The following is a 21,967-nucleotide window of genomic DNA, read 5'->3' as shown; positions in this document are numbered from 1 at the left end:
CATTTTACACCCGAAATGTTGCGACGGGCGCGGTAAAACCGCAGCTACTACGAGACGCTGTTTCATCATGAACCCGATTTACCGCGGTAATCCGCAATGAAGATGTTTTTCCAAAGTGAAAGCGGGAATGCGGACGAGTTTTCCGGCAACACAGTCGAGTGAGAATGATAGTAAAATATCTATTAATAACTCGCTAATGATGAGGGTGTTTTTCACGTATGTTTTTAATCTAAATTAGTATATTTGCTCAAGTGTTTTATCATAGCTTTCTTCCAAAAATTTAAAACACAATCAGAACAGCTCATTTGTCTCACATCTGCCTTAAAGGCGCAAACAGCCCGTTTAATTCTAAGGGATAAATGGTAATAATGAATTATTACTATTGTCGGAGCATAAAAACAAACACCTACGTGGACATCAAGTAAAAATCTAAACTAAAAGAAAAAATGTAGCATACCAACCCTTTAACATCAAATTTTAAGTTAAAATATTTTAATGTCTATAGTTTTACTTAAATATAACTAGAATTCACCAAATAGTTTACCATAAACATAACCAAGGAAAGACCAAAGCTGAAAATACATGTGCATCATGGCACATGTGCAACTTCATATTTAACCTTATCCTTTGCTCATGCATGCACGTTGTGGTTGCCAGCTCCCTTGAGTATCTACCCCATTGTCTTACGGAAACCAAACCAAAATAAGCCTTATGTATTCCATCATCTGCTCGCACAATATGTATTGTGAAACATGGCCTTGTGGTATCAACAACACAGTGAAAAGATGTGGTTTGTTTTGTTCTGTACTTTAAATGTTTTTCAAATGGAGGGAACTGGCACACCACATATCAGTAGCTTTCCTGTTAAGATCACTAAGCTCAAGGACTTGCTGAGGTCACTTACATGTGTTAGGGTGCAGCTTAGGAACCACTGGGGTACAGGAGAAAAATAAAATCTTTTTCTGAGAACTGACATCATGCCTGGTCTCTGTTTGTGTGTATTGGCACGTCAACAGTGAATGTGTGCATAAGAAACAATGTTAGAAACAAAACACAAAAGGCCCGATGACAGTAAGAGGAAGGGAGCTTGCCCTTGGGTTTATTTCCTACACCAACAGAATCAAGAATGAAAACATAAAAAAAGTACAAAAATGTACACTCCATAACTTATAAATACATTTTTCAGCATATAAATTAGAAAATACACAGAAGGCTAATAATACATTACACAAATTTATCGCCAATCTTGCATAAACTAATTGTCAGTTCAATTGACCAGCTAAGATGCTACTTCCCCTCGAGTTTTTGGTGAAATAGTGTAAAATAAAAGGCACAGCAATACAGAGAGTTAATGATTCAACCAATCCCTGTACAGGCCATTCAAGGCCAGGTCAGAGCAAGAAAGAAGCCTATTCAATCATAAATTAACATGTAATTTGTAAAGAAGGCTGAATGATGTTTTCCACTAATGTCCTCATTTTACAATGTTTTAAATAAATTAAGGCTTAAAATGGGCTGGAATGCATCATTCATTCAGACTCCACTGTTAAGAGTGCAATCAATAGAATAAGTTATATACAACCACGTCATGTAAAAGCAGACTCAAAATAGATGTGCGGCTGAAACCCCCCCCACACACACACACCCCCACACGCACACCCTGACCAACCCACCCACCTCTTTGTGCAGAACCAAGCTAAACATAGACCAGGTCCCGCCCATGTCCCACCTCCTTTCCATGGGTGGGGATTTCAGGCTCTTCCTCCCCCTCCTCACTGTAGTCCTCATACTCGATGGGCTTGGGGCAGCTGTACGGGTGGCCATTGTCGTCAAAGAAGCGGCGGAAGGTGAACTCGTAGAAGGCATGCTCCGGGTGCTTGCCGTTCTTGAACCAGAAGCTCAGCGTGTCGTTGTGGCTTGTGTCATCATCGCTCCACAGCTTACCCGGGTCAACTGGGTCGAAGTTGGATGTGTCCGTGCAGTGGGCGATCTTGGGCACGTAGGGCGCCGGGTGGTGCTGTTGTCGCAGGTCCACGGAGAAGTCGACGCCTTTGAAGAAGGGGTGGGCCTTTATCTCGTCGGCGCCATTCTTTCCCAGGCGGTCCTCAGGCCCACGACACAGCTTCACAATCAGGTCTGATGCCTGCGCGCTCAACTTGGCCTGCGCCGGGATGTGCAATGTGGTCTGCCAGTTTATCACCTAGGACACATACGTAGAAGGACACTCGAAGCTGGAACAGATATCTTTGAAACACTGTCTACTTGCTACAAGTTTGGGGGTCACAAAATGGCACTCTTATTCCAAAACATTCATCAACTCACCAGCTTTAGTACAGTACAGTTTAAGCTTTTTCTGTATTAAAAAAGGTAGTTTTGACTCAGCAGCTATTCATCCAGATCTTCTTCAGTTAAATCAATTGTGCTTGAGCAGGAGTATAACGGGAGTATAAAAGAATATAAAAGCACGACCATAACAGGGCTGTTTTACTGTGTGAATTTTTGTTCGCTTTTTGTGTTTTAAGTTTTACATAGATCTTGCCTCACCTTCATCTGGGTCTCCAGGGGAGTGGTAGCCAGGAAAGGAGGCTGGCCGATCAGCATCTCGTACAAAATGACGCCCACACTCCACCAGTCGCACAGCTGTGTGTAGCCTGCCACAGCACACAGAGCAATATAGTGAGTGTATGCACTGTGAATGGAGTGTGCACAGAGAGGAATGTGGGCAGCAAGTGTGTGCATGGAGGGAGGGCTGTACCTGTGCGCAGGAGCACCTCTGGGGCAATGTAGTTGGGCGTGCCCACCAGTGAGTGGGCCAGGCAGCGTTGGTGTTGCCTAGCAGCCCGCCGTTCCAGTGGCTTGAGCCTGTCGCCGCAGCGACAGTTCGCAGGGTCCTCCCACTCCCTACTAAAATCCATACTGTCCTGTCTCACATGATCACCTAAAAAGAGACAGACAGAAGTACAAACACATTTATTATAACCCTTACCAATCTGTGTCCACTACACCTGAACGAGAGGCTAAACACTTCACGTGTCTTGACAGCATCCCCCCACCCTCCAGCCACTCACCGCTCTGGTAGTACTTGGAGTCGTGGGTCCAGCGGAAGCCCGTGCACAGGCCGAAGTCGGTCAGCTTGATGTGGCCATCGCGGTCAATCAGGATGTTGTCGGGCTTGATATCGCGGTGGATGAAGCCCATCTTGTGCACGCTCTCCACGGCGCACGCCAACTCGGCGACGTAGAACTGCGTTAGCTCCTCGCTGAACACGCCCAGCCGGATGAGCAAGCTCATCATGTCACCACCGGGGATGTAGTCCATCACAAAGTACAGGTTCTCCTTGTCCTGAAACGAGTAGTAAAGGCGGACCACCCACTCATTGTCTGCCTCGGCCAGGATGTCCCGCTCTGCCTTCACGTGTGCCACCTGGTTGCGGAGTAGCACGTCCTTCTTGCGAAGCGTTTTCATGGCGTAGAGTGCGCCTGTGTCCACCTTCCGCGCCAGGCACACCTCGCCGAACGCGCCCACACCCAGCGTCTTGATCTTTTCGAACATGGACTTGTCCATCTTGGCACGCTTCAGCCGGATGTAGTTAGACTCCTTCTGGGAGAGCATCATGCGCATCTGCTCCTGGGCGTCCTCGGACAGGCCCACCTGCAGACAGGGTACAAATGTCTTGCAACAGTGTTCTTCAACACGGTCCTTAGGACCCACAATATGGTGCATATTTTTGCTCTAACCCAATATGCCTGTGCCAGATATTCAGTCTCCAGAGCAAAAATGTGGAGCATCTGGTGGGTGCAAAGGACTGGGTTTAGAAAAACTACCTTAATACCCACAAACCCAACACACACATACAACACTGAAATCAGACCACTCTTTTATGATTAGAGCATACTTAACCCACACAAAATCACACAGTACACCTTTAGAGAGATGGACCGTCACATTAAGGTTATCTAGAGCAAACTGGACTGCACATCATGGCATTGAAAAGAATACCTCACCCAAAAACATGAACATGGAGTGAGAGAGCAGGTGCAACAATAAATGGTCCCCAGCAGTGACGCTCTTCATCTTCAGTAGCTTTCAATTAGTTTTTGTTAGCAACAGCAGCATTTTGATGTGAGGTATTCCATTCCATTCATAAGAACACCACTTCAGGCAAGAGATGCTTGCATTCAACTGGATCGAGCCATGCAGTCATGCATTCTGCACCTTAGCTACAGAAGCACAATGTAAGCTCTGTATGCATTTGATCATGCTAGAACAGACTTTCACATGCTGTTCAGTCACCACCTCTCCGTCTACGGAGCCTTACTTTGTCAGCCAGATGTGCGGACTATTCGGCTGCCGGCAGATAACGCTATACCCTCAAAAACTGCTGCCACAAAGAGAAAGCGAGAGAGAGAAAGAGAAATAGACAGGCCTAGGAGCAAAGAAAAACACCAGAGAGTGGAGGAGAATCTCCCACAGAGTATGATGTGAAAAGAGATAGATGGAAAGAAGGAAAAAAGAAGAGAGTGAGCAACAAATGGAGAGCAGGACAGAAGAGGCGGTCCTAACCCGCTGCATCTCGCTCTCCAGCTGTTTCTTGCGCCGTATCCGCTGCTGGTGGTTCTTCAGGATGTTCTCCACGTGCTGTTCCATGAAGAACTTGAAGGCCTGTGGTGAGTAGAGCTGCACGCGGCCCTCCCCCCGCCGCTCCTCATCCCGCTTGTTCCGCCTCACAGGCACAGGCGATGTTGAAATCTGCTTCTTGTCACGCTCCCGTTCCACACCAGCTACCATCGCTGCCGGACCTGCCGTCTCAGAGATGTCCATGCGCTCACTGGAACACGTGCTGGTGTCGTCTGCTGCATCGTCTTCACCTTCTTCCTCCTTGCCCGTGCTGAACCTACTGCTGGGGTTGGGATCGTAAACTGGGCAGGGAGCAGGTGCTTGTTGCTGCTGCGGCGGAAGGAGGTGCTTGGGGTAGGGTGGTGGCGGGCCCTGGTAGCTGGGTACCTCAGAGACAGCTGGCATCTGGGAAGAGGTGAGACCAAGCCCTGGGGCGTCCTGGTAGGCAGACGGAGGAGGTGGTTGCTGCTGTTGCAGCCAGGGCGGGTGTGTTGGGGCCACGGCTGTATGCAGCTCGGGCTTCTGCACGCGCATGCTCTTCACCGGCTGCAGAATGGGTGCCTGGGTGATGGCGGTGACGGTGGTGGCAGAGGGCTGGGAGCTGGGTGCTGGTGCGCATGGGCGTCCCCCTGTCGCAGCGTTAGTGAAGGAGTTGGAGCGTGCTGGGATGTTGTGGGGCCACGAGTGGGGAGGCAGCTCTTGATTGCTGCCGTTTCCAAGGGAGGGCTGTGTTGGCTGTGCCGGAGGCCTGGGCTGGGACAGGGCGCCCAAGTTGTACATGTCCAGGTTGTGGCTGTTGCGGCCAGGCGCCAGCATGGATGGCGGCAGGCTGGCTCCATTGCAGTAGGGCGGGGAGGGTGCAGGGCTGGCTGCCTGCATCTGCTGGGCCGTGGGACTGTGCCTGCTCGTCTGGCTCAGTGGATATGGAGGAGGGGGTTGCCTGCTACCACTGGCAGCCATGCTCATATACTCAGCCTGTGCAGAGCCATTCTGGGGCCAGGAGGGGGGAAAGCTGAACTTATTCCCCCCAGATGAAGGCATGATGATGGGCTGGCGGCCCATGGGCACCGGGCTGAGTCCACGCTGAGCCTGGGCCGGAGCAGCCACGTAGTTATCGGCCCACTGACCCTGGGGTACAGGTGATATGCGGGGAACAAGGTAGTCCATGTTCCCAGAGTATCGCTTAGTGGAGGGGTTTGAGTCCCAGGAAGAGGGGGGAGGTGTGACACTTCGCACTTGAGGCGGGAGTGGGGGGTTCACCCGCTGGGCACCGACCCCTGCCACGTGGCTCTGGGGGAAGACAGAATTCCGGGGCAGCTCGGACTGGGGGCTGGGGCTGCTGGAGCGGTACATGAGGCCGTCGGCCATGAGGGGTCCATGCCGTTGTGGAGCCAGGGACTCCTTGGAGCCCTTCCAGCTCAGCCGCCGCAGCACAGGCTGCTGGATGTGGGTGGGGCCTGCATGGGAAAACACATGAGGGAAAATACCTTCAAACAAGACTTCATGAGAAAAGACCACAGCATGAGCAGATTTAAAGCAGGCCATTTTAATAACATACACAATACAGATACTAATCCATTTGGCATTAACATATCAGAACTTTCCTACATTTTAGAAATAATTATGAACAATTCTGAAATGAGAATAAAGGCTGTCCAGGTTCCTGATTACTACAGCATTCCTGCAAAAGATCTGAACCATAAGCACAGAGTTATACTAAGGAGGAGTGAGCCGCCACTGCACCCACCGGCTGATTTGATGGCCGCACTGGTTGGGCGCACTGCTGCAGCTGCCATTTGCTCCCACACTGGGTCCTGGTAGCTCATCTTACTGATATACTCTATAGCTGCCCCGACACTGCGACTGTTGGTGTGCTTCAGAGCACAAATCACCATCTCCTACTCCCACACACACACACACACACACACACACATATATACATTTTAAAAAATGCACAAATTCTGCAAATCAATCATGCTGTCAATCACAGGACTCTGGGTCTCATTAGTGAAGTCTCCTGTCTGAGCAGCACATAAGAAGCAGCTCAATCAGGTTAGCAGCAAATGAACCAGATCAGATGTGGACAGGTTTCTCATGAATTAACCATGCATGTTATGTGCAAAACAAGTCTGTCTCCCAGGTCCTCTACAAAACCATTCCTCAGATACAAAACATTACTAGAATCTTTTCTCCAAGAGAATGCTGCTTTCAAAGGAAACACAAAGAACAAGGATCGCATACTTGTGGTCAAAAACAAGTCAGCATAATGATTCGCTGAGCCTTGTACTACAGCTAAAACCCGTTTGTCCACATACCATCGCTGTCATACCAAAGCTATGCCAAATGATCACCTGACAAGGGAACATGCATATCTTTGGCCAACATAAGGCCCATGTGTTCACAAGAAAGAATAACAAAACATACATAGGAAGACTGCTTTGAGTCAACCCTGTGTTGTTATTTGGACAGTTCTCTTACCTCTTCAAAACCAGCAGCCACCAGGTCTTGTAACATTTGAAGGTTGACCTCAGATGTGCGGCCAGTTGATGCTGGTTCATTAGCAAATGGCATCAGTGATTTGCGGATCTCCTGTAGGGCTTTGTGGTAGGGGTTTTTAGGGTTGGTGCTGCGCCCTTGATGCCGGGCATCTTCAGGCAGTCCTTTACTCCCACCCAAATCCATCTTGGGAACATCCGACGGCCGTGAGAGGTTCCGCAGGCTCTCGCGGATCTCTTGTAACATCAGCTGGCTGTTGCCACTGTAGTTGCTTGCGGGAAATGTCTTGGGCCGCATTTGCCTGTATCCTTCAGGTTTTTCGCCTCTCTTCATGAAAAAACATGTACCTTGCAAGCCAAGGAGTTGAATGAGGTTGGAGGAACAAGAGCGATACTGGGAGGGTGTTAACGACGCACTGCGTGTTTTACCTGCATACCAGATGTCAATGAGTCTGTATTCAAGTGTTTAAAGAGAGAGAGAGAGAGAGAGAGAGAGAGAGAGAGAGAGAGAGAGAGAGAGAGAGAAAAGAATGCGGCGTCATTACAATGGCACTGCAGAAACTAAGGAATCTGATTTAATGAAACTGAGATACAAGATCCAACTTCCAGAATTATTACCCCGATTATACAGTTCCAGCTAATTACGTTTGAAGACCAGATTATATCTGTACTTGCTTGAATAGTTTCCCAGCCCAACCATATAAAAGCTATGGCTACGTTATCCAGCTAATCTTGTAAATGGTTTGCTGTGTAAACACTGCTGAAACATATTTGAGCAGGTGCTGACGATATTCAAGAACTGCCGTTGTCACTGGCATGTAGCGATACAGCTATAACTCGGCTGTCATGAAACAGGCAAAATGTGAAATACTTGAGCCAAGTATTGACATTCTTTATTCTTTAGCGCATACTTACTGACTAGTTAGATTAACCAAATAATTAAGATGGCTAGCTAGTTAAATTGCTAGCAACTTCAACAATAAAGGTAAATGCATAAATTAAGTCTAACGTTCCAATTTCACTACACGATTGTTCATGGGTTTGTTCAACTAAGGATTTTATCAAATGTCAGCTGTGACTTACGCCTTACAGAGTCCTTGCTAATGGGCCCAGAAGAAGAGAGAAATTAGCTAACAGCTAACACTAACTAGGTAGCTATTACGAGTAGGCTGTTAAGTAGCGTTAGCTAACCAGGGTTTAGCTATGCTAGTTTGCTCAGTTCATAGCTTCGCTAATTAACGCTGTCAGTGGAGGAATGTTTTATTTTACCTTGCAAAAATATCACACGTCGCTATTCCAGAACCACGTTTTATATTTGGTTTCTAGTCAATGAAGTCAAAGAAAAGTTAGCTAGCCACATATCCCTCGGATAAGCTTCAAACCTGTTGACAATACGAGTGCGTGGGGCCTAACTAACGCTAGCTATTAGCACTGAAGCCATCGGTGAGCCACACAATGGATCGGTACTTACCTTTGACTAAAGAATATCCATTTTGTTCACACCAGACGCCTTTCAAAAAGTATCAGTTGGTGGAGCTAACAAAATCCTAGCAAACCAGTCTCTGGAAACTCGGACAGCCAAGACCTTGTTGCCTTTATATTGACACCGTCGCCTTGGTACTTAGTGTCTGTCAGTGCCACTGGCCGATACCCGGATGCGATTCACTCCACACTTCACTCCATTTCCCAATATGCTTAGCACCAAACACCTTCCAACCCGTGTGAACGATGCCTCACACTTCACATGGGCAGGGTTTCTAGTTTAGTCATCGTTTGGAGTAATAAACTAATTAATTTCATAAGGAAAATACCATGGAAGGTTATGCCCTGTAAACAAGCAAGAGCTGAAACCATTATTACAGTGATATTTCAGATGTGACTTAATTCATATCAGTAGAAGCCCAACAAAAACTAGCAAGAAGATATCGTTTTATTTTTTGCAAGTGCACTGAACAGTGGGGGGGGGGAAAAAACAGCTAGTCAAAAGCGCATTTCGTCACAATTATCAAAATCCATTAATCCCCCACATCATACAAGGACCCGTCTGTGTATGTACACGGCCTCCCCATCAGTCCCGCACACCAAGCACTGTCCGAGGACATCCAGGCTGTTGACGGACAGCGTCTGGCTGGGCAGCATGTGGGTGGTCTCCAACCGGCCCTTACTGGAGTCACCACTGAGCCACGCACTGATGAGCGACTGGTTTCCTCCCGCTGGTGCCGTGGCGCTGCGTGACATCATGCTGCTATTGCGACCTGACAAAGAAAAAAAAAAAAAAAAAAAAAAAAAAAAAAAAAAAAAGCACACTAGAGTGAGGTAAAACAAGGTAAAAACCAAAAACAAAACTCTGTTCAAGACACTGGAAAAGTGCACATCATATGGCCTCTCCGTCTCAGGAAGAGACAACCTGTAATATCAACCAAAACAAGCTTCCCTTTATATGCAACATTATATGATGTCCTGTGAAGTATAGTCTTAGATCTGTCAGCAACATTTGTTGTATAATTGCTTATAACCTGGTCTATACATAGCCAGTACCATATGTCTGAATTTGAGTGTCATGGATTTTTTTTTTTGGGCCTGATATTGGCCAGGCTGTGGAGTCCACGTACCCTGCAGGAAGGAGGGTGTGTCTGACCCAGACGAGGTCTCCCAGTGCAGCAGGGAGCCGTCCTCCGAGCAGGTGAACAAGTGGTCTGGGTTTGATGGGTGAAAATGCACCTCCCACACTAAAAGGGAAAAAAAGACACATTATCAATGCTAGATTCCATGGACTTACTGTGTGCAAATTAAGGGATGCATAATATTTTGTGTCATTTGTTACAGCAATGTCAGCTTTTGTAATATTGATATGATGGGAGACTGCAATACACAGATTAGCCAACTAACAAATTGCTTATTTTTGTACTCTAATTTTTGACATTTCAGATGTTGTGTTGTTTCAATCATTTCCATCTGTCAGAAATCACAGGATTAAAATCATATGGGCTGATTGTTAACCATGTCACATCAAGCATTCACACATGTGAACTTAATACATGGCAAAAGCATATGTCAGCCACTATATTTATTGAACCCCCCCGTTATTTTGTCCTCATCATGATGCAGCCCTACTACAAACATCTCTACCACTGAGGAACAGGAAAAATACACTTCGCCACATCTCTGCATGCATTCACTAACAGATCAGGCACTCACTTTCAGCAGAGTGGGCTTCCATCAGAGAGAAGGGCACACTGCCCTGCCTCACGTCCCAAATGCACAGCATGCCATCCTGGCCTCCCGTGGCCACTATATGCTGCTGGTTTGGGTGCTTGTCCACACAGTGCAAGGGCACTCTGTCCCCCGTGCTACAGAGACAACACGATACAGTGTGACTACCGTGCATAACCAAAACCATCTAAAGCCCGAAGCGCAGCTGGAGAAATGAGAGGTAAAAGATTTAATTTATGGTGACATCACACCTGTGCTTAAAAAACAGAGCGAGGGCTAAACAAACAAAAAAACAACAACAACAACAAAAAAAACAACAGTCTGTCAAAGTCAGAAGATAACTTTTGACACTGAAGCCAAGAGATACATTCTGAAGCTCTGTGTTGTTTTGTTATATCCAAATTGCTTATATTTTATCTTAGGGTGTGAGAGATTTATACTGAAATAAAATAGCAACAAGGGAATTTTGGCTTTAAAGCATATTTCCAATAACCAAAAAAATTAGTTGTTAGGTATGTTTGTAAACATTTTGAAATTTTAAAAACCATGTACCATTAATGGAGAGGAATAGTCTACAGAGATATACAGGTTTACATGTCTCCTCTATTCTCCATTCAGCCCTTTAAAAATCATAGCATTCTACATTTTGTGTGTGTGTGTGTGTGTGTGTGTGTGTGTGTGTGTGTGTGTATTGCAATGTCACTCTGTAAACATTAGGGGGAGACACCACACCAATGGTGTGAGGTTTTCCATAGAGTAAATTATTCTCACAGAGTAAGGATCTGTGCAGGCTCGTTGCCCTGTCTCAAGTCCCACAGCTTCAGCTGTCCAATAGAATTCACCGTCAGCACTTCAGCCGTACGAAGAAAAGTCACCGCATGGATTGTGCTACTATCCGCGTTTTCTGGAAAAACAGCAGCATGCAAACATACATTTTCAGCATTTGATCCTACCCCGTATCCCCTCACTGCATCATTAAAAGACAGACTGCATATAGCTGCCACTGAATTGAATACTATTCTGTTGTTTTCACATTTAAAAAAACAACAACAACTCGCTCAGCAACTGCGAATGAGCACGCTGAGGTCAGGTGAGGCAGGCATCAGTACTGACCGATGGTGCGAACGATCCTGCTCTGGTCGGCTTTGTAGAGGACCACCCTCCCGTCCTCGCCAACGGACACCAGCTCCGGACTGCTGCAAACCACCGCGGTGCATGGCGCCCTGGCACACTGGTAGTGATGTGCCCCCTCCCATGTATGCAGCACAGACAGAGTCTGCAAAGTACAGCAAACACCAGAGACATTCTCATCTGTGGAGTCATGCCTGCTGAACCACACAAGTCATCAATTAACAAAGCAAAAGCAGCAATTTGCAGACTTTATTGTATGTGAAAATAATAATGTTAAAAATAGACATTAAAACTCAACAGGTTGACCAGCAATCATAGATGTGGCTGTCAGAGAACTTGTAAACATTAATTGGGTTCATAATCATAAATAGGTTTTTCTAAATCTTTCATACCTGGCTTTCAGACTTGAGATTATAGATAGTCACCGCTCCTGAGGAAGATGCTGTAACTAGCCTGTCTTGATCCAGAAACTGGAAGAGATTAAAAAAAAAACCAAAAAAAAAAACCTGGTAGATAAGTAAATAGGACATTTAAACACTAAGACATATTACTATATCCCACATCAAAAGTATTGTCCATGTCAGCTTTCAGAAGAGAGGTTAAGCTTAGTCTTGTGCCAAACCACAGTACACCTGTAGTTTAAAGTAGGGACTAGGCTTAATTTAGATTCAAAAGTCTACATGTCTGCCTAATGATGTTGCAATGCCAATCCCTTTTCCATTATTAAAAAAGAAAACGGTATCTGTGAGGAAACGATCAAATGAATCCAATTTATACACTGTCAACTGTAAGTCAGTAGGCAACGCAACATTTTTGACTGCGTTGTTTGGGAATGGTGTCTGTTAGCTGTACCCAAGAGCAAAGGTTTTCTGCGAAAGCGTGTACAGTTAGCTAACCGAACCCACCTGAAGGTCCAGCACGTCGCCGCTGGTTCACACTCGCCACAGTAACTGGGATCTCCTCAAATTCATCCTCCATATTAGACCCTCCATTCTCTCCGACAGACCAGATGGAAACTTTATTATCCTAAAACACCATTAGTAACGCATTGAAAACAATAAGTGCATATACATTTTATGCATTTTGTTTTCCCTACATCTGATTAACTATCAAACTTGCAAAGCAGCGTTACCTAACTAACTAGTTTAATTAACTAGTTTATTAGCGTTAGCTAGATAGCTCTCATTTGCACCTCGTTGTCCCACGATCCTGTAGCCAGTAACTCAGGCTGTTGTAATGACGACGCTGAAACGGGTCTCCATCGCGTTTTACTAATCTTCTGTGATACATATTTAGCATTGATACAATCCATGATTCCACACAGATCTTAACTTGTGCTTGATTTTATGAGTTACGGATAGTTAGTTGTTTTTTTTTTTTGCTTTTTTTTTTTTTACATGGGTCAGGTTACGATTTTCCTGTATCCCGCCAGCTCCTCCCTTTCCGCTGAAGTACGGCGGCTCCATTACGACAAAACTGATCTTCAAAAAGCGAGACAAAAAAACAAAACAAAAACAAAATAAACAAACAAACAAAAAAAACACTTTCAAGCGGAATTCGAAATTGCATACTAGTACATACTGGTTACTGCACACTTGTAACAGTATACAGTACAGTATCCAGTGACATACAGCATGCAGTGTCCTGTAATATGACTACCATGCTGCGGAAGTATCTATTCAAGAACTGTTAGAGGGAGAGTTGTCAGCTGCAGCTGCCAGCACCTAAAACCAACACCAAGGCAACAGCATGGTGACAAAAGAATGGAGCAGTACTCTAATGGCATAACTCCCTAAATTGTATACATTTTCATTATAAGCAAATTGAAAAAAGGGAAATTACTAAATTCAAAAACATTCTATCGATAGCCCACCATATACCATAACTATAACTTTTCACAGGGCATAGTAAAGACACTTTACTCTTTGTAAACATCACAAATGGTGTTGGACATCTTGGTTCTTGACATCTGGTGGCGCCTCATATTGTCGGATACACAAGAGATCTGGTCAGTTACTGACATTTTACCATAGAGTAAATACCCTTGCATGGAGTCCAAAGGGAGCCTTCTTGAAATATTTACTGGAGTTGGCACTGGGAATACTGAGAAATTAATGTTGGTAACATCCCGCATACTACTTGCTTCTTTTGGCAAAAATTAGTATGTGACCAAATGTAAAACATGCCATTTTGAACAAAACTTCTCGTTCTCTCGGTTCTCTTTAATTCTTAAACAAATACATTGCCCGATCAGTTCGTTAGTTATAAAATAAATAAATAATTCGAACAACAAATTAATAAGCTAAGTACCATTTACAGGTTATTGTGAAATTAGTTTAGCTTCACATGAATCTTTTCAGACATTGACGTTTTTTTCAAATAAAACAGAATATTGAATTCTACCATAAGGAACCTAAATAATAGCTATTATTTTTATAACCGTGTTGTTAACTGTAGCACTTATACAATAACTGCTCTTTTAAAATTTTTGCAATCAACACAATACACTCGCTGTGTTTTACTGAAATAGCATATTGTTAATACTACACTTCTGGGGTAGTCTCCTCTGAGACTGCAATTTCTCAGCTGGTTCTTCTTCGCAGCGATGCCTCTAAAACCACTTGTCTAAAACCAATGTCTACATGAAGACCGTATAGCTGTCTGTAGAAAGACAGTGGATGCTTAGAACAATTTTCAACCACACGCACTGGGGCCATAGAAAATGTGCGAAATTCAAAATCTGACACACCCAAAAGTCTCAGAGTCACGTGTTCATGTATGTCCCCGTGTTCTCCTCCTGGTGGAGGCATGTGGCAGAACCATTCCCGCCTCCTACGATTTCAAATTCCCCCGCTGTCAAATGAACAGAAATTCAAACTGAGGCATGCATTTAGTGGGCTCTGGGTCGCTCCTGGGGATGCACGGCGACATACTGAAGTGTTGAAGGATCTGGTGCACCGACATGTCCAGTGACGTCTCGCCTGCCTCCGTTTGGAAGTCGTGAGTGTTGTAGGAAAGGCGGTGTGCGCAGGGCGCGGCACTCACAGCCGCTCTTTACTTGATCCGCAGACTGTGTTTAATAATGGCCTGGAAATCAGGAGGAACCAACCAAGCAGAGCTCGTAAACAACCTCCGCAGTAAGTTTTGTTCTCTTTTCCCCCGCGCCGACGAACGGAAAAGGATGGTTCTAAGCATTAGAGACGTCTACTTTACTTCAATGCTTGGATAGCTCGGTGAATTTGTTTATTTAGTGGAAACGGTACAGTCAGCTAGCAAGTCCAACGAAACCTTCCTGTAGCCATATCACTAACCACCGGAGCTGGGCTGCTTTTGGTCTATTGCACATTTTATGGCCCCGTATGACGGGACCATACATTTATTGTTGGTACACGCAAGCACATACCTTTGCTCGTTTTTGTCTCGTCAGCCAGGCTAGCTTGCGAGCTGTTAGCTTTGCAGTAACGCGCATCGGTTGCTTGCTAACTGGCCACCTGCAGGCATCTGCCGTCAGAGGAATAAGACCATGACGCAGTGTTGAGGAAATCGTGCGTGTCGAGTACAGCCGTTCGTGTCAGGTGAAGCTGTTTACCTGTATACCTGTGGCCAAACAAGCTAACGTGGCTTAGTTAGGCGAGCAGCACTGTAGCTAGTTGGCTAGGCTATGCTAGATGGCTAGCCAGCGTGAATCTAGAATCAACCCTTGAAAACCCTCATCTTGCATTCATAAGCTCCAAAAGATAACCGTCCAGACAGACCAGTGGGCATCGCCCTCACCGGCGGGTTTCGCTTGACTGCTGCTTATATTTATATTATTTTAGCTGTCTAACCTAGCTAGCAGCCTGGCTAAGGATAGCGAGCCATGTCGTTGTTTGCGATGTGGGCGGGGTTCGCACTGCAGGTTAGGCGAGGGGAGACCGGGGCCGTCAGGGTGGACACGCCTGTCGTGGTCAATTTAGGGAGACGGATATATTTCTGTCGTCTTATGCCGATATTGACATCTGACACTCCATGGAAAAGAGTGTCGATTTTAGAATATAAATCGTGTAAACATAATTTTTTTAGGATATGAACATGCTCCCCAAGGGGTGTATGTAAAGCCGTTGGCTATTTGATGATACGACACAATATGCAAAGATCTGATAGCAAAGTAGAGGGTAAATTAACAAAACCTATGATGTAAACGATACAGTAGGTTCAAATACACTGTGTTTAGCGTTTACCAGCGGATACCCCGAAACACGCAGACTAGTACATCCACATAAACAATGCAGTAATAGCATTTGTTTGTATTTTCTGTTGTTGTTGTACAATTATTTTTACGTACGTGTACAAAATGGTCTTTGTAAGATTTAGAGGAGATTTATTACATTTCTGCATAATATGTAAAATGGTAAAAATAAAACTGGAAAGAGTTTGTTGCAAATTTACTTTATTCCTATTATCTGGTTGTTTATTAAACACTTCAAATAGAATGGGTTTCAAATATACTTTAAATCGTTATGACAGTGCGCGTGATTTACTGTGGCCTGCATGTATTGCATCTGACCACTCTTTTGCACATGAATACAGAATTGCATAATGACCCTGTAACGTGTCTATTGTTTGTCACTGAGATTATCGCTAACGTTAAGCTAAGAATACTCGCACTAATAATATTTTTACTTGCATGTAACTCATCCTCCTGGGCTTCTGTTTTTCATGCTGCGGACAGTGTCCAGTGCACTATATTTAGGATAAATGTGCGACCATAGATGATGAGGGCTGGGCATGTGAAGCTGCTCTCTGAAAGGACTTGGTGTGTTAGCAGAGCAAAATGTTGAGACGACTCTCTACCTTTGTATGGCAGCGCAGATATATTTATAGTGCAGCAAAGGGCAGTGTGATTCGAGACAAGCCAAGGTTAAATCGAACAGAAAGGATGTTGGGCTGCTGCCAAAACTGTTGTGCCCTAATTCCAGCCAATCTGAAAGGCTCAGACATGAGGCATGAGCTCAGGCTGTGAAAGGTGATGCAGAATTCCTCGCATATGGGAAAAGAAGGGCTAGGTTTTAGGATTGGCATAGACGTTAGGTCTTGTGTCCTGTAGTGGAGCACCTGTGTGTAAACACACTTTTTCATTCATTGCTCTCATGGCAGTCATAGCATTAGGTTTTAGTTGCTGAGTAATCCTTTGCTTATTTCCTTTGTCACTTGTACTGCTGTGTCTGAATCTTTTGCTCTGGCCCCTGTATTGCACTGCTGTTTTGGCGTATCCATATTTGGCTCTATTGGAGCTGGTTCTTATTCAGCGTTCTATTGGTCAGGGGAAAATGGGTCCGTGTCACGGTGTCGCATAGTACTTCTGGACGTGAGGTGGCCTAGCAGATTCCGGTAGAGGAGTTTAGATATGCACAAGAATAGCTCTGATCATCTTAATGGTACACACAGCTAAATTGTTTATCTGGACCTGAGTAAATATTTCATGAACAAATGTTAAAACAATTGTTGTTGTTTTTTTTTTAAACAAATGTTAAAACAAATATTAAAAATAAATAAATAAATACTTTAAAAATTATTTTACATATTAGTGCCATGACAGCATTTCCAAAAAAATGGTGTTTTTTCCATTGTTTCTGTAACATTGGGGGGGGGGGGGGTGCGCGTGTATGTCTGTCTGTGTGTGTGTGTGTGTGTGTGTGTGTGTGTGTGTGTGTGTGTGTGTGTGTGTGTGTGTGTGTTGAAGAGGGTGACCTTTTGGCCTCTCATCTCTTTTGTGCTGCATACCTGTTGGAAATAGCCAGATCTCCACAGTGCTCAGCTTGATTCTACAAGACTAGATGTACATTACATGGCTTCCACATTGTGTCATGACTTTTATGACTATATGACTGAAGTTATGACAGAAGCAATGTGATGTTTATAGCACTTATCATTGTTTAAGACAGACCTTATGTATTTTGCACTTCTAGGTATCAGCATTCATCCCTGTATTCTAGTTCATTGGTATGTTTAATTCTAACCTACTGTACTGTCCTTGGATATATTCTATGAGTAAATGACAAAGCACTTTTGTAAGTCGCTCTGGATAAGCGCGTCTGCTAAATGCCGTAGATGTAAATGTAAGTTTCCTATTCTTATGTTAAATAATAGGCCTGTTTTATTTAGGCTGTGCTCTGATTTAAAGTAGTCAAACTATTTATTCAGTATTGTTTAAAAAATTTTTTTAAATCGAAATTAGGTTCTCAGCATTCACCTGTGTGTGTGTGTGCACGCGCACACGTGTGAGCACATGCACTTGAATTTAACAGCAGCTGCTTCAGGCACCTCCAGCTTTTGCGACCACTTGTCAGTCAGACTGCACAAAGATATTCTTATATTGTTTGTGTGTGTGTGTGTGTGTGTGTGTTTTGTCTTTCCAGAGAATGGCATCATTAAGTCAGACCGTGTGTATGATGTTATGCTGGCGACAGACCGTGCCCACTTCTCCAGATGTAACCCTTATATGGACTCTCCACAGTCTATAGGTATGTGTGTGACTCCAGTCATTTGTTAGTTCATTCATGTGTTCATTCTTATGTTACTTCCTGTAACCCAGCTGCATTTTAGCCACTGCACGTCAGTATGCCATGAATGTTTGTGAACGCAGCTCTTCTGAACCTCCACAGGCTACCAGGCAACCATCAGTGCACCACACATGGTAAGGTCACCGTGTTTTAGTCTTACAACACAAGCTCTTTGTGAGCCAGTTGTTGCTGGGCCACTGCAGTGGGAACAGGTGCTGATGAGTTCTGTGTTCGGGCTCATGTGTTCAGCACGCCTATGCCCTGGAGCTGCTCCATGATCAGTTGTATGAAGGCGCCAAAGCTCTGGACGTGGGTTCTGGCAGTGGCATCCTGTCTGTCTGTTTTGCCCGAATGGTGAGTCCCGTTGTGGTGTAAGGGTACAGGAGGTGAAGGGGGGTGAGTAGGAAAAGTATGCCCCCCCCCACACACACACTTACCCCTCTACCTCAGAGCTCTGGACCTGTTATAGAGTACCCCTAGTGTATGCATTGTGTGCACACTCTCTTATAGCTGCGTTATCCTGTGTGTGTGTGTGTGTGTGTGTGTGTGTGTGTGCATGCGTGTATGTATGCAAACACGTTTGAATGTTTTGACGTTACAGCTTGTGTTCTTATTTGCAGGTGGGGCCAAAGGGAAAGGTCATTGGGATTGATCATATAAAGGAGCTGGTCGATGACTCAGTCAATAACGTGAGGAAGGACGACCCTACGTTGATATCGTCAGGACGTGTCAAACTTCTTGGTGCGTGAAAGTGCTGCAGTCAACAAAGCATTGTCCAAAATTCTTAGCATTTGAGAATTATCTTAATCAGATGATGGAAGATATGTTAACTGCTTTATATTTGGAAACTTTTTTTCTCTCTGCAGAATAATTGCAGAATAATCTGTTAATGTGGACTAATTATTGACTGTGGATGTGAGTGTATGGGTGAAGCTAGCTGAGTTGTAGAAGAGCAGTGTTGAGTGATTTGGTCAGGAAGGATCAGTGCTGAGTGCCTGGGCTGTGTCTTGATCACGCTGAATCATTCCAAGGTGCTGGGCATTTTTGCACTCATATAGCATCACCACCAGACTGGAATCACTACGGCAACCTGCCCTTCTGTTCAGGGATGAAGCCGGCACTGAAGATACCCTGGTCGTGCTGAGTTGCACTAATGACGTGTGTGTGTGTGTGTGTGTGTGTGTGTGTGTGTGGTTGTTGTTTTTCTTGCTGTCAGTTGGAGATGGAAGGTTGGGCTATACAGAAGAGGCACCCTATGATGCTATACATGTAGGAGCAGCTGCCCCTTCTGTTCCACAGGCTGTAGGTTCCCCTCAGGCAACACAAGCATCACTTTAGTTCCTCCTTGTTAGCCATACACTAAATAGCATGTGTATTTTTAAAAATATATTTGTCCCAAACAGCAGATCTATGCTAAGTGTAAAGAGTTATAGATGTGCTATTTAGCATTTAAATGTGTGTAGAGGTGTGGGTGAGTGTGTGAATTTGACTCTTTGGGACCGATGTGGCCAGTGGTTTTTGCTGTCATCATATTACATAGGATAATGTCATAATGACCAGGATTTGTGTGTGGCGCTGTTGCCTGTGTATTTGATGTTCCGGTACGTGTGTGCTGCTGTCATAGCTGCTGGACCAGCTGAAACCTGGCGGCCGTCTCATCCTCCCCGTCGGGCCCGCAGGTGGGAACCAGATGCTGGAGCAGCATGACAAGATGGAGGACGGCAGCACCAAAATGAAGCCCCTGATGGGGGTGATTTACGTGCCTTTAACAGACAAAGACAAGCAGTGGTCCAGGTGGAAGTGACTTCCTGTCCCCTCTTCTCCCCCTCCCCTTCCGCAGGGCACAGGTGAAATTGTGTAGTCCAAAGCAGAAGAGGCTGCATCTGCTGCTCCATGCCTTTTTGTTTTGCCAATACAATCCCCCCCTCCACCACCACCATTGCACGACTTTAACTTCCCTCCACCCAAAGATGTCTTGATTCTGTAGAATTAAAAAAGGAGAAAAAAAAGTTTTTTTTGGTTTTTTTTTGGTTGTTGATATTTAACCATATAACCCTGTTCTTGTTTCTGTTTTCCTGAGGATGGGGCTTGAGTGCTGTAGGCACTTAGTGAATGCTTAGTAAGAGAGGCATGGCTCCCACAGCAGTGCTTTAACAGGCTGACTTTCAGCCCTGTCAGAAGTCATGGAAGGTCATAGTGATGCATTTGGACTGACAGTTTGAAAATAGATGCATAAGATTTATTTTTTTTGGTTTTTGTGTGTGTGTGTGTGTGTGTGTGTGTGTGTGTGTGTGTGTGTGTGTGTGTGTGTGTGCGCGCGCGCATGTGTTGGATGTGGAGGCCAGGGTTACTGGGTGCTCAGAGGCGAGCATGTTCTGTAAGGACGTTCTGTGGGCACGCTGAATCTTAACGCTCATTGCATGATTGACAGCCGTGGTGTGTGTGTGTGTGTGTGTGTGTGTCCAGAATAACCCTTTTCTCTTTGTCTCTCATAGGGATGAACTTTGAATCGACAGTCTGGCAATATTCATTCATTCACTCACTCACTCACTCTCTCTCTCTCTCACACACACACACACACACACACACACTCTCTCTCTCTCTCTCTCTCTCTCTCTCTCTCTCACACACACACACACACACACACAGGAGTAAAATACGCCATCAATCTGGACTTAACAACTAACTACATGATGGTAACAGATGGAGGGGGAGGAGCCATGCTGATTGCGCTCTTGGGACAGCTGTGTGGCTAACGAGTCCTCAGAAAGGATGGAACAGACTGATTGCTTAAAAAGGAAAAAAAAAAAAAAGAGTGGGCTTAGCCATGACATTTTCATGCCTGCAGTTTGCTTTGTGAACTTTTTCCTCTTTTGATTGTTGATTGGCAGGTGCACTTTTTTTTTCTTTTTGTGATAAATACAGTATTGGGGTTTTCTTTTTCATTTTATGTGTATTTCAGCTTGTTTGAAGCTGAGGGTAAGAAGGAGCTGATTTTCTGTGGACTGAAGGAGTAAGTGGAGGGTGCCTGCACTGCGTGCACCGTGCTAATTTAATATTCAAGGCGTGCGCAGTGTTTCTGAACGGGAACTGCATGGGGGCTAAAGATGTCTAGGCTGAAGCGCTAGCTCAAATTGTAGACTCTAAAGTCCTAGCTGAGAACTAGCAGGTGCTGGAATACTAGCAGGGAGTTCTAGAGTTGACTGACAGCACGATCTCAAACAGCTTCCCAAACATTTTCAAACGAATTCTTGAATGAGGACTTCACCACATCACTAAAACTTATAAATGAATTGAAATGTTTTTTCTTTTTCATTACTTTTGTTTTTCATTGACGTAATGAGTAACAAAACAAGTGAATGTCCTTGGTTAAACAGATGCTGTGGTTCAGCTGGTTTTACAATTTAGGGAGTACCCTATATTGGGGCAGTGATAGCTCAGTGGTTCAAGCCCTACCATTGCCAAGTTGCCGCTGTTAGGCCCCTGAGCAAGACCCAGAACCCTCAAATGCTCAAGTTGTACTCTGTCATAATTTTAAGTTGCTTTGGATAAAAGTTCCAGCTAAGTACCATAAGTGTAAAAATGAAACAATAAGAATGATTGATTGATTATTGGCTTATAATCAGTCAGTGCAAACATAATGCAACTACTCCTACCATTTCACTGGATATAAACCAAATTTCTTGCTGAGTTCTTAACTTCAACCATACCCATTTTTTAGGTTTTGAAGTGAATTATCTAGTTGGTCTGTGCAGGGGTGGAATCCCTGGCCTGTGACTTCCTTGCGGCCCCCTGTATAGAACCTCTGCTCTGGATCCCCATTCAACTCCATTTAAATTTTAGAGATGAGTTAGTGTAGATTTGCGCTGTCCTGTATACCTTGCTCACTCTAGAAAATTGACCTGCAGCTCGTGCTAAATGTAATCTTAGCTTGGCTGCGCGTATTCGCACTGATAACCTGCTACTGGA

The 21,967-nt window shown here is 44.8% G+C and overlaps 3 protein-coding genes and 1 long non-coding RNA gene across 9 annotated transcripts; 1 reads left to right on the top strand and 3 right to left on the bottom strand.

Annotated features, from left to right (window-relative positions):
* Positions 1-1,066: 1,066 nt before the first annotated feature.
* Positions 1,067-8,761, bottom strand: lats1 (large tumor suppressor kinase 1). 5 transcript variants are annotated; one of them, XM_027029550.2, is made up of 9 exons: positions 8,584-8,761; positions 7,542-7,564; positions 7,096-7,460; positions 6,365-6,515; positions 4,564-6,074; positions 3,069-3,651; positions 2,756-2,938; positions 2,545-2,651; positions 1,067-2,200 (listed from the first exon to the last, which is right to left on the bottom strand). In XM_027029550.2, the coding sequence occupies exons 3-9, from the start codon at positions 7,444-7,446 to the stop codon at positions 1,697-1,699; spliced, it is 3,390 nt and encodes a 1,129-aa protein (XP_026885351.2). In that variant the 5' UTR covers positions 7,447-7,460; positions 7,542-7,564; positions 8,584-8,761; the 3' UTR covers positions 1,067-1,696. The 5 variants fall into 5 exon arrangements, 4 of the variants coding, with proteins under 4 accessions (XP_026885351.2, XP_026885350.2, XP_026885352.2 ...); XM_027029549.2 differs by having other exon boundaries at positions 7,096-7,564; XM_027029551.2 differs by lacking the exons at positions 1,067-2,200; positions 2,545-2,651; positions 2,756-2,938 and adding an exon at positions 4,319-4,426 and having other exon boundaries at positions 3,563-3,651; positions 7,096-7,564.
* Positions 8,762-9,024: 263 nt separating this feature from the next.
* Positions 9,025-12,872, bottom strand: nup43 (nucleoporin 43). The gene is given in 9 exon segments (XM_027029546.2): positions 9,025-9,367; positions 9,725-9,841; positions 10,311-10,462; positions 11,097-11,229; positions 11,439-11,601; positions 11,849-11,926; positions 12,362-12,416; positions 12,418-12,482; positions 12,649-12,872. Coding segments are annotated over 9 exon segments (1,110 nt in total). The 5' UTR covers positions 12,769-12,872; the 3' UTR covers positions 9,025-9,140.
* A 785-nt stretch (positions 12,873-13,657) lies between these two features.
* Positions 13,658-15,333, bottom strand: LOC118241859. The gene is made up of 2 exons (XR_004776379.1): positions 14,860-15,333; positions 13,658-14,543 (listed from the first exon to the last, which is right to left on the bottom strand). It is a non-coding gene; the product is annotated as an uncharacterized LOC118241859 (long non-coding RNA).
* On the top strand, positions 14,454-21,355 carry pcmt (protein-L-isoaspartate (D-aspartate) O-methyltransferase). 2 transcript variants are annotated; one of them, XM_027029548.2, is made up of 8 exons: positions 14,454-14,593; positions 17,855-17,959; positions 18,101-18,132; positions 18,248-18,352; positions 18,619-18,739; positions 19,215-19,300; positions 19,623-19,845; positions 20,494-20,581. In XM_027029548.2, the coding sequence occupies exons 1-7, from the start codon at positions 14,539-14,541 to the stop codon at positions 19,800-19,802; spliced, it is 684 nt and encodes a 227-aa protein (XP_026885349.2). In that variant the 5' UTR covers positions 14,454-14,538; the 3' UTR covers positions 19,803-19,845; positions 20,494-20,581. The 2 variants fall into 2 exon arrangements, with proteins under 2 accessions (XP_026885349.2, XP_026885348.2); XM_027029547.2 differs by having other exon boundaries at positions 14,510-14,593; positions 19,623-19,792; positions 20,494-21,355.
* Positions 21,356-21,967: the final 612 nt, after the last annotated feature.

The sequence above is a fragment of the Electrophorus electricus genome, chromosome 8, assembly GCF_013358815.1.
Source record: "Electrophorus electricus isolate fEleEle1 chromosome 8, fEleEle1.pri, whole genome shotgun sequence".
NCBI lineage: Eukaryota > Metazoa > Chordata > Actinopteri > Gymnotiformes > Gymnotidae > Electrophorus > Electrophorus electricus.
This window is presented reverse-complemented; position numbering and strand designations above follow the sequence as displayed.

Coding starts and splice junctions, on each gene's coding strand:
- pcmt (XM_027029547.2), top strand. CDS start 14,539: ATGGCCTGGAAATCAGGAGGAACCAACCAAGCAGAGCTCGTAAACAAC. Junction 18,353..18,618: donor CTGTCTGTTTTGCCCGAATG/GTGAGTCCCGTT, acceptor TCTTATTTGCAG/GTGGGGCCAAAGGGAAAGGT. Junction 18,740..19,214: donor AGGACGTGTCAAACTTCTTG/GTGCGTGAAAGT, acceptor TCTTGCTGTCAG/TTGGAGATGGAAGGTTGGGC.
- lats1 (XM_027029549.2), bottom strand. CDS start 7,446: ATGAAGAGAGGCGAAAAACCTGAAGGATACAGGCAAATGCGGCCCAAG. Junction 6,516..7,095: donor TGGCTGCTGGTTTTGAAGAG/GTAAGAGAACTG, acceptor GTGTGGGAGTAG/GAGATGGTGATTTGTGCTCT. Junction 6,075..6,364: donor TGCGGCCATCAAATCAGCCG/GTGGGTGCAGTG, acceptor TTTCCCATGCAG/GCCCCACCCACATCCAGCAG.